Genomic DNA, 18,628 nt, shown 5'->3' on the forward strand with positions numbered 1-18,628 from the left:
AGTTGTTCTCATTATTTTTCTTTCTTTAGCAAAGAAATATGAGCATTTTCTTTCCAAGACACATTTTTCACAAAGACAAAATAGGAGTCTCAAGAAAAATTCCCTTAAATTTAAAAGTCTGCTTAGGAGCAATACACCAATATAATATGATGCCATATCCATAGTTTAATTACTTCAAAGTTTTACTGAAAATTATATACGAAAATTCCTGAGAATGAGGATTTTGCTTTTGTTATTTTGTTAACCAGATCCTCATGACTCCTTACTGGGTACAGTGATTGCTTAAAAATACATTCCAGCCGTGCGTGGTGGTTCACACCTGTACTCTCAGCACTTTGGGAGGCCGAGATGGGTGGATCACTTGAGGCTAGGGGTTCAAGACAAGCCTGGGCAATGTGTCAAAACCCTGTCTCTACTGAAAACACAAAAATTAGCCAGGCATGGTGGCACACTCCTGTAGTCCTAGCTATTCAGGTGACTGAGGCAGGAGAATTGCTTGAACCTGGGAGGCAGAAGTTGCAATGAGTTGAGATCATGTCACTGCACTCCAACCTGGGCTACAGAGTGAGACTCTATCTCAATAATAATAGTATTATAATTATTAATAAAATAAATTTCAAATTTCCAGAAACAAACTGAACTCCTAGATTTCCGTATTTCTTAGCTACTTCAGCATTACCTTCAAAGAGAATTGGTAGATGGGGTTGATTTTTTGGAGGTCATTAATAACAAAATAAAGAAGAGATGCTCTTGCCGCCACTGGTCTGTAACATTCGCGGGCCTCGTTGATTTTTCTTTCATTTTCTTTGGCTTCAATCACCTACGGTGGGATCAAACAAAAAAAGTAACTTATTTACTCTTCATATTCTCTACACACATCCAAGGAATGGAAGGATGTACCCGAAATGAAAAATTATCAGTATTAAAATAGGTAACATGCATGGCATCCACGTGCTCAAGCTTTTCTAAATTCATATTAAAAAATTTTTTTTTCATAAGCTGAGTTTCAGGGAGAAGGGACTTAACTCTAGTGGTTTTAGAGGCCACAGATTAAACAAACCTAATTGTTTTTGGGTCTACAAAATTTGTTTCTGAGTAATGTCACCTTCCTGCCTCCCCTCTCTCTTTCAAGGCTTAATAACCCAGCTATATCACCTCCCAGGGATGGCTCTTAAAAGTCTGCTGGGTCAATTCAATGCCAATAACTTTATTAGGCTACCAGGTATACAAAAGCAGACAAGGTCAATAATACATCCAGTAACTGTGCTGACTAAAAAGCCTTTATATGAAGACTCTCATGCCTAATTCTAACTTTGCACTGGATCATCCATATGTCCACATATTTCCATTTAGTTTATCTTTATATATTAGCCTCTGGGTAGATTCAGAGATAGTTAAAAAATTATAAACACCACCACCATCAACCAACATATTCAGTTTTACTCAAAGCTCAAATACCTATTTCTTTTATCTAAGACTACTGCTGGTCCTACAGGATACAGTATTTTCCCCAACCTTCTCTATAGACTTGACTCATAATATTTGTGTATAAAAGGAAATAAAATGTAGGGCTGAGAAGAAAGTCACTACATGGTGATGTATTAAGAAGATAGGAAGAGGCCGGACGTGGTGGCTCAAGCCTGTAATCCCAGCACTGTGGGAGGCCGAGGTCGGGTGGATCACGAGGTCAAAAGATCAAGACCATCCTGGTCAACATGGTGAAACCTTGTCTTTACTAAAAATACAAAAAATTAGCTGGGCATGGTGGCGCGTGCCTGCAATCCCAGCTACTCAGGAGGCTGAGGCAGGAGAATTGCCTGAACCCAGGAGGCGGAGGTTGCCGTGAGCCGAGATCGCGCCATTGCACTCCAGCCTGGGTAACAAGAGCGAAACAAACAAAAAAAAAGAAGATAGGAAGACACATTTTAAGAGACAATTAGAAGTTAACTTCAAAGCTAAGTTAATTTACTTAGTTGCTCTAATCTTTGCCATCTCAGGAGCCACCTAGAATTCACTTACTTGAAAAGACAGAGTAATTGGGGATTCCATTTCCTTGCTTAATTTAAGACAAATATACAGGATGTGTAGTAACATAGCTTCTCCTGGGTAATTAATAACTACTTACTAATATGGATATTCCAGAAAGCAAACGAGGGTCTAATTCTCACTGCAACAATGGAATTTTAAGGGTTAATGGTCATTTGTGAAAGTCCTAAGTGTGTATCACACGTAAGGCATACTGGGAACCATGTTGGACATTAGCCGGAAGGCTATTCAATGAAAATTTCTACTGCCATTTAGGAAATGTCATTTTTCCTGTGGTGAATAGTGCATTTGAGTGCAGCAGGAGACCATCCTTTGTTTAGTATCCTGCCATGGCAGGCATATAAACAAAACTTCTAAGAATTTCTCTGAAATGTCCAGCAGCCTGGAGAACCTGCAGAGAAACTGTAGGATGCCAGTTTGGTAGAGCTGGTTGCTAAGGCTTTTCAGATTTTCAGCCATGGAAGCCAGCAGGCCTCAATTTTCTTCACATCTGGTTGCCCAGGAAAAATAATAGCCAGACAGTGTCTAATCTGAATGAGATCTTTATGGAATTAGAAGAAGCACACATTCAACCATCTCCATCTCCATTAAGAATCCCACACAGTCCAATTGCAGCTTATTAAATCACCTGAATTCCACACGCTGGTCCTCTTCAAGGAATTAACAAGTCTGATTACACTGCCACCCACCCCATGTATCTCATTCAAACAGAGCCTTAGAACCTGCCAGGCATCCTCAGCCTTTCCTACCTTGTGCTCTATCTCTGCCGCGGTGGCCTTTGTCGCCTCCAATCTCTCTACCAGTTTGGTGTCATCCAGAAAGCTTCCCTCTGCCGCAGAAAGGCGCAAAAGGAGGTCGTCTTCCAGATACTTGAGCTCAATCTTAAAATCATTTTGGTGCTTTGTCAATACCAACTAATACAAACCAAGAAAAGTGTGAGAAATGGTGGTTAAGTACATGTTTGTTTGTTTTGAGAGGGAGTCTTAATCTGCTGCCCAGGCTGGAGTGCAGTGGCACGATCATGGCTCACTGCAACCCCTGCCTTCTAGGTTCAAGCAAATCTCCTACCTCAGCCTCCCAAATAGCTGGGATTACAGGCACGTGCCACCATGCCCAGCTAATTTTTTGTATTTTTAGTAGAGACGGGGGTTTCACCATATTGACCAGGATGGTCTTGATCTCTTGACCTCGTGATCCACCCGCCTCGGCCTCCCAAAGTGCTGGGATTACAGGCTTGAGCCACCGCGCCCGGGCGAGAATTTACATTTAAAGCAAATTTGCATCAGCACTAGCTGATGGTAATGTTGCTGTTCCAGGACCCAGAGTTTGAAAACAATGGATTTATACCAGGGTGGCAATCTTTTTCTGCAAAGGGCCAGATAGTAAATACTTCAGGCTAAAAGGTCTCTGTTGCAACTAAAGCAGTCATAGACAATATGTAAATATATGAACACTGTGTTTTCAGGTTTTTTTTTTTTTTTTAAAGACAGAGTCTTGCTGTGTCCTCCAGGATGGAGTGTAGTGACACTATTCTGGCATATTGCAACCTCCAACCCTCTGGGGTCAAGTGGTTCTTATGCCTCAGCCTCCCAAGTAGCTGGGACTACAGTTGTGCATCACCACACCTGGCTATTTTTTTGTATTTTTAGTAGAGACAGGGTTTCATCATGTTGGCCAAGCTGGTCTCAAACTCCTGGCCTCAAATGATCCACTCACCTCAGTTTTCCAAAGTGCTGGTATTATAGGTCTAAGCCACTGTGCTTGGCCATGGCTGTGTTTTAATAAAACTTTATTAATAAAAAGAGGTGGCAGGCCAAATAGTTTGTGGACCCCTAATTTATACTAAGAAAAAGTATTCTAGCTTAGTTATTCAAAATATGAATAATGTTCATCTGTGGAAAGAAATCCCTTCAATTTCCAAAATGCAGGACATAGATCTCTAACATCTGAAATATCAATCCTTGTTTTAATTCTTAATATATCTCATTTAAATGTTTGAGATACACTATTGCCAGATTTGCCCATTACCACATAAATTATTTTTAATTTTCACATCACCATTTCAATTTTCAACTTCATTGTTAGAAAGCTGAGCACAGCATTCCTTTATATATTTTAATCTGTGTAGTGATGTGCCTTTTTCTTTGTTTACTTGCCTTTTCTCTTTCACTCTTCACTAGCCCTTATGGAGGTATATCTACTTTATCACTTCCTCACCCCTTCTTGCCAAAGAACTATCTTTTTATTTTGTTCATCTTTTGTTTCTCTATCTTCTTTGTCATTATTTTCTGATTTTATCTTTATTATTGCCTTTTTTCTGCATTTCAAGGCTATGTTGTTTTGTTTTCTGTACATAACACCGATTTTAATTATTTTCAGCATTGTTTCTTAATATATTAGGGCCATAAATGTCCCTTTGTATACTAGTCATAACTAGCTACCAGGTCCTTAATTTTTCCAAGTTTATTTCATTTCTTCATTCTTTTGCCCAGGCTAAATTAGTCAATTACCTTCCAACCTACCTGGGCACATACCTGCTTCTATACCTCTTATTTTCCATCACTTGTATGCCTCTTTGTTTGCCCCAGTCCTATGCCTCAAACAAGATCTAGAGCCAGCCTATTTCCTACTTGTGGCATAACTGTAACAATCTAGCATTTATAAAGAGCAACTTTGAGTTGTTTAATTTTTAATGTGTATACTTATTTTTCCTAATTAGACTGCAAGATTCTAGAGGGCAAGAATCCTATTTTATACTTGTGTGTCTAGCACTATGATTTGTGCAAAGCAAGTGCTGTGTAAGTGTTAGTGGTGACATAAACATTTTTACCTTAAGTTTCTCCAAATCTGGCCTTTCAATACTGACAACCTCTGCCAGCAGCTGTGCTTCTAGACCATCTTCCGTGACTGTGAAATTGAGGAGAGTTGTCTGAGCTTGTAATTCCGGCTTATAGTGAGGATTTGCCAATTTTGTGTGAAGGATAAGGCGAAAGTTCTTGTTAAATTCACATTCTTTATCTCCGATCCTGATATACCTAAAGGGAGGATAACACAGATTTTCAGGAGATTTCTATGAACCATAACTGATACTAAGGTGTCATTTCATTCCTTTTTTCTTTTTTTTTTTTTTTTGAGACAGAGTCTTGCTCTGTCAGGTGCCAGACTGGAGTGCAGTGGCGCAATCTTGGCTTACTGCAACCTCTGCCTCCTGGGTTCAAGCAATTTTTCTGCATCAGCCGCCTGAATAGCTGGGATTACAGGCACGCGCCACCATGCCCAGCTAATTTTTTTTGTATTTTTAGTAGAGACGGGTTTCATCATGTTGGCCAGGATGGTCTTGATCTCCTGACCTTGTGATCCACCTGCCTCAGCCTCGCAACATTCCTGTATTCTTATAACGGCCAGAAGCCAGGTGATTTAGAATTTTTTCAGCTGCTCCCAAATTTCCTGAAGTACAGCAGGATCAGCAATCACCCACCAAATCACTATATGATTAAGTTTCCTCATATGTGAAATGGTGACAATAGTACTCACCTCACAGTGTCACTATGAGAATTAAATACAATCATATAAAGGACCTATAACAACATATGTAACTCCTCAATGTCGTGGATAAACTCTTGCAAACTGTGACTTTAAGCAAAACGCCATATGAGCTAACCAGTTTTGCCACAGGCTAATTGATATAAACAAGACTGGAGTTCCTACCGCATGTTTCTGGTCACAAAAACATCATCAATCTTCTAAATAAAGGCCCCAAACACTTCTAATATGAAACACTGAAATAAACATGAGCTACACATACACTTAAAAAGGTTAATAATAATAAGTAAGGTCATTATTTACTCCTTAATGAGAAATGGTGGGCATGGAGGGGTGGGTTCCATTGAGAAGTAAACGCGTGCGAAGCAGGAGATCTTCAGTAGCACCTCCTACCACCACGCGATTCAAAAACAGTGACAGCTCTGGCAGTCTTGAGAAGGGCTTTTGTACTGCAACGTTTAGTGTTGTGCATTTGTATGATTATCATCTACCTTACAATTTTTTATTTGACAATAATTTTCATTTACTCATTCCTTCCTTTTCCAACCCACTGGCTGCAGTTCAGGCTCATGGGCAGCTAGAGCCTACCCTGGTGGCTCAGGGTGCCAGGTGGGAACCAGGCCTGGAGAGGATGTCATCCCAATGCAGAGGATGTCATCCCAATGCAGAGGATGTCATCCCAATGCAGGGCCACTCGCACACCCCACTCTCACTCACACTGGGACCACCAGGTAGACACTCCAGCTCATCTAATGTGCACAGCTGTGGGATACGGGAGGAAATAGGAGGACAAGAGGAAACCCAGGCAGACACAGGGAGCATGTGCAAACTCCACACAGACAGTGGTCCCAGCAAGCCGGAAGTGATTTTTTTTTTCATTGACATTATAATGAAAGAACGTTATTTCAGGGCCAGCTGTACTTTCTGTGATTAAATGTACATTAAATGCTATTCTTTAAGGATAAGATAAAATGTGTATGTATGTGTTTATGTATATCTGTATATATGTATATGTGTGTGTATATATAACATATATACAGATATACATAAGTGTATATGTTAAATAATGTATTAAAATATTTTTTATAAAGATGAAATATTAAAAACATATATATTCTCTTTCGTTTTAAGACAGTCTCACTCCTTCACCCAGGCTGAAATGCAGTGATATAATCTCGGCTGACTGCATCCTCCAAGTGATTCTTGTGCCTCAGCCTCCTGAATAGCTGGGATTACAGGTGTGTATTAACACACCCAGCTAATTTTTGTATTTTTAGTAGAGATGGGGTTTTGCCATGTCGGCCAGGCTTGTCTCAAACCCCCGACCCCGTGATCCACCCATCTTGGCCTCTCAAAGTGCTGGGATTACAGATGTGAGCCACTGCGCCTGGCCCCAAACACATATATTCTTAAAATGACTTTCCAATACTTTCGGCAATGGCCTCCTGTAACTGCAAATGCTTGGTTGCCTCAATATCTCTACTTAACCCTTTCCTCTGAAAATGATTTCTGTAAACAGTCACTATGCTAATTCTATTCAAAGCTCCCAGCTTAATTTATGTTTTTTCTTTTGAAATTTTAAGGGTACATAGTATTATATGTATTTGTGCAGTATATGAGATGTTCTCCTACAGGCTTTATGGTCACTTTCCTGCGAGGAACCTGCTATGAGGATCTAGTAAAGGGTGAGCTTTCTAATTCATGCAAGAGACAGAGAAGCCAAAACCACAAATACTGGAACTTCCCAAAGCAGCCTAAGTTGCTTAAAGTGAAACTTCTTACGAGGCCTGGAGACATGGCTGCAGCAAGGAGTATCTTCTGTTGCCTCTTTCGCCTTACATATGAAAATTCTGGATTCTTGCTTATTAAGTGTATAAAATATTTAAGTTGTATAGATAGTATCATGATAGAATATTAGCCAGAGCCCAATTATAATTGAAATTATTTTAAATAGCCATGAGGAAAACATATTTATTGCCTATCTCACTGACTTCAAGGTGAGATATTATTTCACTGAATTTGTCAATTTTGAATAACTGGGTAAATTCAAAATAAAACACATTCTATCACATTCAGGCAGGGCTCTTTTTATCAAAATGTCACAATATTTGCAACAATTTTTAATTTGAGAAGAGATACCCAGAATGCCATAAAGTGGCAATGTTTTATGTGATTCTTGGGGGATGTTTTATAATTGTGTCTTGTTCAGAGGTTAAGTCTCTTGTGTCTTTGGCAAGGAAAGTACCTCTGAACCTCTGGCTGTGTTATTTGACTGAAAACATTTTTAATGAGACAACTGGTTTTAATGTGTAAAGATTATTTAAAAATTATAATTTGCTTACATTACTAAAGCTTTACTTGCCTGAATACGAATTTAAAATCCCAAAGGACTGATCAGAATTATCACCTGCTGTATGCATCCAACTCTCACATTTTCCTGCCCCTGCAGAGAATCTTACACTGGCAACAAAAACCTTCGGAGCTGTCGATGAAGTGTCTAAACCTCAAAAAACATCTGCCAAATAAGCCACTTTTAAAACCTACTAGTTGAATGATTAATTCATTCACTTTATTCAGTTTGGGTTTGTTTTTACTTTGTCAGTACCTCCTACTATTTAACTGTTTTCCAAAAGGAGAACAAGCAATTCAGCTAGCAACCCTCTTCAGCCCAAGCCAGTGTACAGCTCGGCGGTGTACATCCCTTTTTTAAAAAGGACACATTTTAAAAGATGAGTATTGTGAGTATTGATATCACTACTAAAAATAAACACTAAAACCATTAAGAGGTGAATGAACTACAGGCTAAGTATTGTAAGTGAACCAGGCAGCGGCTACTAGTGTATCTGGCAAACGCAGTGGTCCTGGGCCCTTGTTTCATACGTCCTGGATTTGACACTACTTGTTCACGTATTTGCAAATATTTTTGAGTTAATAATCATGCTCATTAAAAAAATCATCTTATTATCTTATTTATATCTTCTTCAACTCTTGGTGATATGATACAACACATTGCAACCAAACATTTATTCACCTAGTGAATAAACACCTATACCATGCCAGACTGTCAGAGAGTCTTCTAGGTACTGGGCATATATAACCATTACCAAGACAAACACGGCCTCTGCTCTCACAAATGTTATTACTTACTATTTCATTATAGGCATCAACTTTTAATATAGTGATTTGCTCTTTTATCTATTCAGTCGATAATTCTGTATTCAGTCATGTTTCTGCAATGTGATAGGCATACAATGATCAAACATCTGTACAAGTAAAAGATGAGTAAAATAACTACATAGACTTTTCTCCAAAGAAGAAATACAAATGCCCAATAAGCATATAAAAAGATGCACAACATCATTAATCATCAGGGAAATGCAAATCAAAGCCATAGTGAGGTGATCCTACACACCAATGAGAATGACTATAATAAAAAGCCAAGACAGTATCAAGTGTCAATAAGGACATGGACAAATTGGAGCCCTCATACACTGCTAGTGGGAATGTAAATTGTGCAACCATGTTCACAAACAGTTTGGCCCTTCCTTAAAATTAGCACGGTGTCATGGCGCACACCTGTGATCCCGGCTACTTGGGAGGCTGAGGGTGGGAGGATCAACTGAGCCTTGGGAGATCAAGGCTGCAGTGAGCTGTGATCAGGTCACTGCATTCCAGCCTGGGCAAGAGAAAGACTCTGTCTCAAAAAGAAACAAATAAATAAAAATTTAAAAAATCCAAGCAATGAAATATTATGGAAAAACTCACAATTACTTTTGCACCAATCTAATATTTGGCCATAGAATGGAATTAAGTATTGATGCATGTACAAATGAAACCTGAAAATGTACAAAGTGACAGAAATCACAAAATATCACATACTGTATGGCTCCTCTTATGTGAAATGTCCAGATCAGGCAAATGAATACAGAAAAATACAGAAATTTCAATTCTAAAACAGACTGTGCTGATGGCTGCCCAACTCTGTGAATATACTAAAAATGACCGACATGTACACTTTGAATGGGTGAATTCTATGGTATGTGAATTTCAACTTGATAAGGATGCTACCAAAAAAATGTAACAATTATCATGAGGTCAAATCACTAACATTTGGGCTTTTATCAATCTATAAGTTACCAAGCTAATACTGTTTCTCAGAGGTTCATGCTTGCCTTTTGAGTATAGTAATGTGTATCACAGGGCGATCTTGTTTGATAAGGACACCTTTCTAAATTAATCTGCCTCTTTTGACTGACAATCTAATCAAACATAACTATAGTAGAGAGCATCATCGAAATTTCTCCTACTGAGTTTCCTCTTTTCAAAGATTTCCAAAATGATCTTACAAGTAGCTTTGAGAAAATCATTGTTAGTGCTATTCACTGTACAGTTCACTGCCACTTCTGTAGACTCACCCTAACTTCAGAATTTGTACGACTGACTTTTAAAAGAACTATTTTTAACTGACACAAAACTGTACATATTTATGGGGCCCCATGAGGTGTTTCAATACATGTATTCATTGTATAATGATTGAATCATGATATTTAGCATATCCATCATCTCAAACATTGGTCATTTCTTTGTGGTGGGAATATTCAGAATCCTCTTCTAGTTATTTTGAAATATAGACTATAATGCTGTTTACTATAGTCCCTCTACTATACTATAAAATACCAGAACTTACTCCTCCTAAAAACCACTGAATTGTACACTTTAAGTGGGTAAATCGTATGTGAATTATATCTTGATGATGGTGTTACCAAAAAAAAAGTAACAATGATCTATTAAAATGATCAATAGGTAATTTTGTAACCACTGACCAGTATCTCCCCACCATCCCCTCTCCTTTTCCCTCCCCTGCCCCGGTAACCACTTTTGTACTCTGTACTTCCATGAGACTGGCTTTTTTAGATATCATAAATGAGTGAGATTGTGTGGTATTTTTTTTTATACCTTAGTTCACTTAACATAATGTCCTCCAGGTTTATTCATGTCACCACAAATAACAGGATTTTATTCTTTTTTATGACTTTTTAAAGTTTTCTAAGGATTTTTCACCTCCTTAAATTTCTTAGGATTTTTTATTTGATACCTTTTGTAAACAGAATTGCTTTCTTGAATTTTCAGACAGTGAGTAGTATTCCATTGTTTATATATACCACATTATCCATTCATTTGTTGATAGGCTGACTCCAGATCTTGGCTATTGTGAATAATGCTGCAATAAACATGTAAGTGCAGGTATCTCTTTGACATGCTGATTTCATTTCCTTGTGATAAATCACATAACTACTGGACCATATGGTAGATTTTAGTTTTTTGAGGAACCTCTATACTCTACCATAATGGCTATACCCATTTACATTTCCACCAATGGTGTATAAGCATTCCCTTTTCTCCACATCCATTTTAGCAATTATATTTTGTCTTTTTGATAGTAGCAATTCTAAATGAGGTAAAATGATATATCCTTGTGGTTTTGATTTGCATGTCCCTGATAACTAGTGATCTGGAACATTTTTCACATACCTTTTGCTCATTTGTATATCTTGTGAGAAATGTCTATGCAAGTTTTTTGCCATTTTAAATCAAATCATTTTTCTTTTTCGCTACTGAGTTCCTTATATATTCTGGATATTAAGCCCTTGTCAGAGGCATATTTTGCAAATATTTTCCCCCATTCTGCAAGTTGTCTCTTTGGGCTGTTGGTTATTTCCTTTGTTGTGCAGAAGCTTATTAGTCTGATAGAATCCCATTTGTCTATCTTTACTTTTGCTGACTGAGCTTCTGAGGTCTTACCCAAAAAATCCTTGTCCAGACCAATGTTATGAAGCATTTCCCAATGTTTTATTATAGTAGTTTTATGGTTTCAGGGCTTACATTTAAGTCTTTAATCCACTTTGAGTCAATTTTCATAGTTGATGGGAAATAGGCATCTAGTTTCATTTTTCTGCATGTGGATATCATTTTTCCAGCACCATTTATTGAAGAGACTGTTCTTTCAACAAAGTGTATTCTTGGTACCTTTGCTGAAAATGAGTTGGCAATAAGTGTATAGATTTACTTCTGGGTTTTCTATTCTGTTTCACCTGTCTGTGAGTTTGTTTTTATGCAAGTGCCATGCTGTTTTGGTTATACAGCTCTGTAATATATTTTGAAGTCAGGCAGTGTGATGCCTCTAGTTTTGTTCTTTTTGCTCAAGATTGGTTTGGCTATTTGCAGTCTTCTCTAATTCCATATAAATTTGGGGGTTGTTTTTTCTATTTCTAGGAAGAAAGTCATTGGTGTTTTCATAAGGATTACACTGAATTTGTAGATCACTTTGGGTAGTATGGACATTTTATAGCTATGTTAATTCTTTCAATCCATGTACAGGAAATATCTTTCCATTTATTTGTGTCCTCTTCAATTTATTTCATCAATGTTTTATAGTTTTCTTTCTAAGGATTTTTCACCTCCTTGGTTAAACTTCTGAGGTTTTTAATTTGGTAGCTTTTGTAATTGGAATTGCAATTTTCAGATAGTATTGGTGTACAGAAATACTACTGATTTATGTATGTTGATTTTTTATCCTGCAACTTTACTGAATTTGTTTATTAGTTCTAACAGGTTTTTTTTTTTTTTTTTTGGTGGGGTCGTCTTTAGGGCTTTCTATACATATAATCATGTCATTTGTAAACAGGGAGAATATGACTTTCTCCTGTCCAATTTGGAGCCCTTTCTCATTTACTTGCTGTCTAGAACGTCCAGTATTGTGTCAAATAGAGGTGGTGAAAGTGAGCATTCTTGTCTTGTTTCAGATTTTACAGGAAAAGTTTTCAGTTTTTTCCTGTTCAATATGTTAGCTGTGGGTTTGTCATATACAGCCTTTATTGTTTTGAGGTATGGTCCATCTATACACAATTTGTTGAGAATTTTCATTGTGAAAAGATCTTGAATTTTATCAAAGCTTTTTCTGTGATTGAAACAACTGCATGATTTCCCCCCTTGATTCTGTTAATGTAATGTATCATGTTTATTGATTTGTGGATGTTGAACCACCCTTGCATTCCCAGAATGAATTCCACTTGGTCACGATGAATGATCTTTTTAATGTGCTATTGAATTTTGATTGCTCTTATTTTGTTGAAGGTTTTTATATCTATGTTTATCAGGCGTATTGGCCCACAGATTTTTGTGTGTGTCCTTATCTGATTTTGATATCAGTGTGATGCTGGACTTAGACTGAGTTTGGAAGAACTCCCTCTTCTTTTTTTTCTAATAGTCTGAAAAGGATTGGTATTACTTCTTTAAATGCTTCATAGAATCCTGCAGTAAACGCATCAGGTCCTAGGCTTTTCTTTGATGGAACACTTTTGCCTATTGATTCAACCTCATTACCCATTATTAGTTTGTTCTGATTTTCTATTTCTCCATGATTTAATTTTGATAGGTTGGACATGTCTAGGAATTTATCTAGTTCTTCTAGGTTTTCTATTTTGTTGGCATATAGTTGTTCATAATAGTCTATTTTTATTACTGTGGTATCAGTTATGTTTTCTTTCTCATCTCTGATTTGAAAGTTATTAAAATTTAAGTCTAAGTAGAGGTTTGTTAATCTTACGTTTTTGCTTTTTGGGACAGAACCTCACTCTATCACTCAGGCTAGAGTGCTAGACTGGTGTGCAGTGGTGTGATCAGAGCTCACTGCAACCTTAAACTTCAAGTCTCAATCTATCCTCCTGCCTTAGCCTCCAAGTAGTTAGAGCTATAGGCATGCATCCCTATGCCTGGCTATTTTTATAATTTTAAAAAGTTTTATAGAAATAGAGTATCTCTATGTTGACTAGGTTGATCTCAAACTCCTGTCCTCAAGCAATCCTCCTGCCTTGGCCTCTCAAAGTGTTGCAGTTACAGGTAATTTTGTTTATCTTTTCAAAAAACCAATTGTTTTGTTGATGTTTTGTATTTTTTTTTAGTCTTTGTTATTTCTATTCTGATATTTTGTTTCTTCTGCTAATTTTGGGTTTAGTTCTTATTTGTTTTAGATTCTTGAGGCATAACTATGGGTAGTTTGAGATCCTTTTAATATTATTAAACTTTCCTCTTAAACTGCTTTTCTGTGTCCATAGGTTTTGGCATGTTTTTGTGCTTCCATTTTTTGTTTCATGAAATCTATTTTAATTTCCTTTTTCTCTATTGACCCATTTGTTGTTTAGGAATATATTACTCAATTTCCAAGTGTTTGTCTAGCTTCCAAAATTTCTCCCATTATTGATTTCTAGTTTTATTCTGTTGTGTTCACAAAAAAGACTTGACATAATTTCAATTTTGTAAAACTTTTTGATGGAACTGATTTTGTGGGATAACATATTACCTCTCCTGGAGAAAGTTGCATTTGCTGATGAGAAGAATGTATATTCTGTGCTATTGGGTGGAATGGACCTAAACATCTTTTAGGTCCATTTGGTCTAGAGTGTGGTTTAACTCTGACGTTTCTTTATTTTCTATCTGGATGTTCTGTCCATCGCTGAAAGTAAGGTGCTGAGGTCCCCTGTTATTATCATTTTGCTGTATTGATTGACATTTAAATGAAATTTCAAGAGTGAAGATTTCATCAAGGTAGGGCCTAGGGTTCTCACACATAAGCGATAATAACATCTCTACAATAAAATTTATATTTTACATACATCTCTGTGTACATCCTGTGATTTTTGTTTTTTACAGTGGAGTCTCACTGTCGCCCAGGCTGGAGTGCAGTGGCATGATCTTGGCTCACTGCAACCTCTGCTTCCAAGATTCAAGACATTTTCCTGCCTCAGCCTCCCAAGTAGCTGGGATTACAGGTGTGTACCACCACACCCAGCTATTTTTTTTTTTTTTTTTTTTTTTTTTTTACTTTTTAGTAGAGATGGAATTTCACCATGTTGGCCAGGCTGGTCTTGAACTCCTTACCTAAGGTGATCCACCCCCCTCAGCTTCCCAAAGTACTGGGATTACAGGCATAAGCCACCGTGCCCAGCCCATCCTGTGATCTTTTGATTGCCACTCTACCTTGGATTCATTCCTTTCCTTGTGGAAAATCTCAGAGAAATTCCAGGATTTTTGTATTTTTCTTCACTTGCTTAAGAATTTTCACCTGGTTTATATTCATACTTCATAAACTTCCTGATACAACCACTAACATATATTCTCAGATGAAAAGAGAATTTATACATTTTGATAATTAAAAATTGAACAAATAAAAAATTTAAGTCAAAAACACTGAATCAGAGAAGTCTAGAATTTTTGTTTTTGTTCAATGGGACAGTTCACTGTGATGGGATTAGGAACTGGTAAGAAGTCAGTTAGTTTTGAGATTTGTGTGGTATGTATGTGTTTGAGTGTATTCACATATGCATGAGAAGCAAAACAAACCACCAGCAAGATGATTAACTCATTTTTTAAAATAGCAGATATTCAGGCTTCAGTGAAAAATTTCTCTAGAGCAGGGGCTGACAAATTTTCTCTGTAAAAGGATCAGAGAGTAAATATTTTAGGCTTTGTGGGTCACATACATCTCTGCCATATATTCTTATTTCCAATCCTTTGAAAACCATTCCTCGCTCCTGGGTGGCAGTGAAACAGGCCATTTCTCCACCGCCACTCTAGAGAATCACAGCAACTAACAGTATTAGTGTAATCTCTTCTCAAAGCAATAGCAGCTAATTTTTCCAGTTAGCCACTATACATAACCATGCTCCTCTTGGGTTTCAAGAATAAATGTGTGAGACTAGTCATCAGAAAGCATGAGGTTTTCACAATTTTGCTTCTGGGTGCAAGTGACAGAAGTTTGTTGGTTTGTTTGTTTAAACACAGTCTTGCTCTGTCACCCAGGCTGGAGTGCAGTGGTGCTATCTCAGCTCACTGCAATCTCCACTTCTAGGTTCAAGCAATTCTCCTGTCTCAGCTTCCAAGTAGCTGGGACTACAGGCACCTGTCACCATGCCTGGCTAATATTTGTATTTTTAGCAGAGACAAGGTTTCACTTTGTTGGTTAGGCTGGTATCAAACTCCGGACCTACAGTGATCCACCCAGCTTGGCCTCCCAAAGTGCTGGGATCACAGGTGTGAGCCACTGCACCACACCAACAGAAGCTTTCAACTGGTTAAATATTTATTTAACCAAATATCTGAGTTAACCTCCATAAGATGCTTCATGGATGACTCCCTCGCTCTGTATCTCTCTTGCATATCTACACAGACCCCAAAGCATTCAGAGATTCCAGTTTGAAAAGCAGAGGAACAGCTCTGATTTTCTCTGTGAAAAGAGAGGTTAATAGAGGGGAGGAAGATGCTGCTACGCTGATGGAAAGGAGAAGGATGTCTGCTTATAAAATTGGTTTTTACATCTTGCTTTGAAACATTATTTGATATGTTTAGATTTCCCAGGGATAGTAAATTATCCTCAATTGGGGTGTTTATGATCTATGAAAGGCAAAAATTATATAATGACTCAGTGGGTTTTATCATTGCTGCTAAATTAACTTTTGGTTAATTTCCTATCTGGGAAAATTAAACAGACTGCTAATGTTCTCTCATGATTTGAAGGATGAAAAAGCAACAAAGTTAACCAGAGGGGTGGGAAAAGCAAACAGAATCGCTTTGTTGTTTCCGTGAAAGACATGAGTCCAGAGGTTATGACTTCTAGAACACTGAAGGTAGCTATGAGGTCTTGAACTTAAACTCCAAGGAGGAGCAACAGCAGGTGTGAAGAGCGACATCACACTTGGAAGTGTGGTTGTGTTCTTAATCCATCATCCAGCTCCACTCCCAGCAGGAACAAAACACACCTGCCCTTGTCACTGCATCATACTAAGAATCAAGTGGGTGTGAATCTCCGAATTTGGCTTGGGGCTGCTCCCATAGGGTTTTTATACCTTCCTCTACAGGAGTGAGCTCCTCCTCTGTCTCTTCCCACTGGCTGAGATTTGCTGGTTTGGAGGTGAGATTTGGAGGTGAGAAGCTGATTATGCAATCTCAGAACAGAAATAAAACTATTTTTCTGAGTACAAATACCCTGGTTTAATTGGCTAGGACATGGGGTGAGTAAAAAACATGCTGTTTCATCTAGCAGAGCATAATTTTAGACCAAGAAGGACCACTAAAGGTTATTCAACTGATTTCTTTTTATGAACCTAAAGAGTTTATGGCTTGCCAAGGTTGCTTAGCTTAGTGGCAGAGCTGGGACTAGAACCTGGGTCTCTAGACTCCTAGTATGAAATTTATTTCACTGAATAACATTGCAGGCTAATTTGCTCTGACAGTGGCAGCCTGTAATGTCAGCCTCTGTCAATCTGCCTGACTTTCTATCACAAGAGGGTACTGAGAGAATATGACTGACTCACTACCAATCTATGGCCACTAGAGAAAAACAACAGACACAGCTCAGAGCACATGCCCAGCTGGTTAGTCTCTGGTTAGAAATTCTGTCCTTGCTTACGAAGGAGAATAGTACCAACTACTGAAGTATCAATTCCTAATCTAAGATCTTTAATTTCTGGTCAATAGATTCATAAACTGAATTACTTATTTCATAATACTTTTACAATACATCACTCAATTTATATAAAAGTTTTCTATTGTTTAGCTCGCAGGAAAAGAAAAGGTATTAAGTGTGCCAAAATGTTCGCTAGTTAACCAAATGAATCATTTTATAATAATGACAACCATCTTCAAATATGTATGATGTATAAAATAACTTTACATACATTAGATTTGCATAAAAGCCAGGAACACTCGGAATAACAAAATGCTTTCAATGTTTATTCAAAACCCAGATAAAAAGTGAGTGTCCTGGGACCAAAAGTTATGGAAAGTCATTACTGTTGTGGAGGACAGCTATGCAGATTACATTAAAAACACTTAGGAATGTGGATTCACAGCTGAATTCTACCAGAGGTACAAAGAGGAGCTGGTACCATTCCTTCTGGAACAATTCCAAACAATAGAAAAGAGGACACCTCTCTAACTCATTTTATGAGGCCAGCATCATCCTGATAACAAACCTGGCAGAGACACAACAGAAAAAGAAAATTTCAGGCCAATATCCCTGATGAACATCGATGCAAAACTCCTCAATAAAATACTGGCAAACCAAATCCAACAGCACATCAAAAAGCTTATCCACCACAATCAAGCTGGCCTCATGCTGGGATGCAATGCTGGCTCAACATTTGCAAATCAATAAATGTAATCTATCACATAAACAGAACCAATGACAAAAATCACATGATTATCTCAACAGACGCAGAAAATGTCTTTGACAAAATTCTACACCTTTCATGCTAAAAACTCTCAATAAACTAGGCATTGATGGAATGTATCTCAAAATAATAAGAGCTATTTATGACAAACCCACAGCCAATACCATACCGAATGGGCAAAAGTTGGAAGCATTCCCTTTAAAAATCAGCACAAGACAAGGATGCCCACTCTCACCACTCCTTTTCAACACAGTATTGGAAATTCTGGCCAGGGAAATCAGGCAAAAGAAATGAATAAAGCGTATTCAAATAGGAAGAGGGGAAGTCAAATTGTCTCTGTCTGCCGACGACATGATTGTATATTTAGAAAACCCCATCGTCTCAGTCCAAAATCTCCTTAAGCTGATAAGTAACTTCAGCAAAGTCTCAGGATACAAAATCAATGTGCAGAAATCACAAGCATTCCTATACACCAATAATAGACAAACAGAGAGCCAAATCATGAGTGAACTCCCATTCACAATTGCTACAAAGAGAATAAAATACCTAGGAATACAACTAACAAAGGACATGAAGTACCTCTTCAAGGAGAACTACAAACCACTGCTCAAAGAAATAAGAGAGGACACAAACAGATGGAAAAACATTCCATGCTTATGGATAGGAAGGATCAATATTGTGAAAATGGCCATACTGCCCAAAGTAATTTATAGAGTCAATGCTATCCCCAGCAAGCTACCATTGACTTTCTTCACAGAATTAGAAAAAACCAATTTAAATTTCATATGAAACCAAAAAACAGCCCACATAGC

At 37.7% G+C, this 18,628-nt stretch overlaps 1 protein-coding gene across 1 annotated transcript in view; it reads right to left on the bottom strand.

The window, feature by feature from the left end:
- The window catches only part of DNAH11 (dynein axonemal heavy chain 11), a 426,042-nt gene that overhangs the window by 47,572 nt on the left and 359,842 nt on the right, over nt 1–18,628 (bottom strand). Inside the window, exons 66-68 of the mRNA XM_035253682.3 lie at nt 4,877–5,081; nt 2,796–2,960; nt 680–820 (exon numbers count right to left, since the gene is read on the bottom strand). Of these exons, the coding sequence (XP_035109573.3) occupies nt 680–820; nt 2,796–2,960; nt 4,877–5,081 (511 nt within the window). The remainder of the gene's footprint in view (nt 1–679; nt 821–2,795; nt 2,961–4,876; nt 5,082–18,628) is intronic.

The sequence above is a fragment of the Callithrix jacchus genome, chromosome 11 (genome assembly GCF_049354715.1).
Source record: "Callithrix jacchus isolate 240 chromosome 11, calJac240_pri, whole genome shotgun sequence".
NCBI classification, from domain to species: domain Eukaryota; kingdom Metazoa; phylum Chordata; class Mammalia; order Primates; family Cebidae; genus Callithrix; species Callithrix jacchus.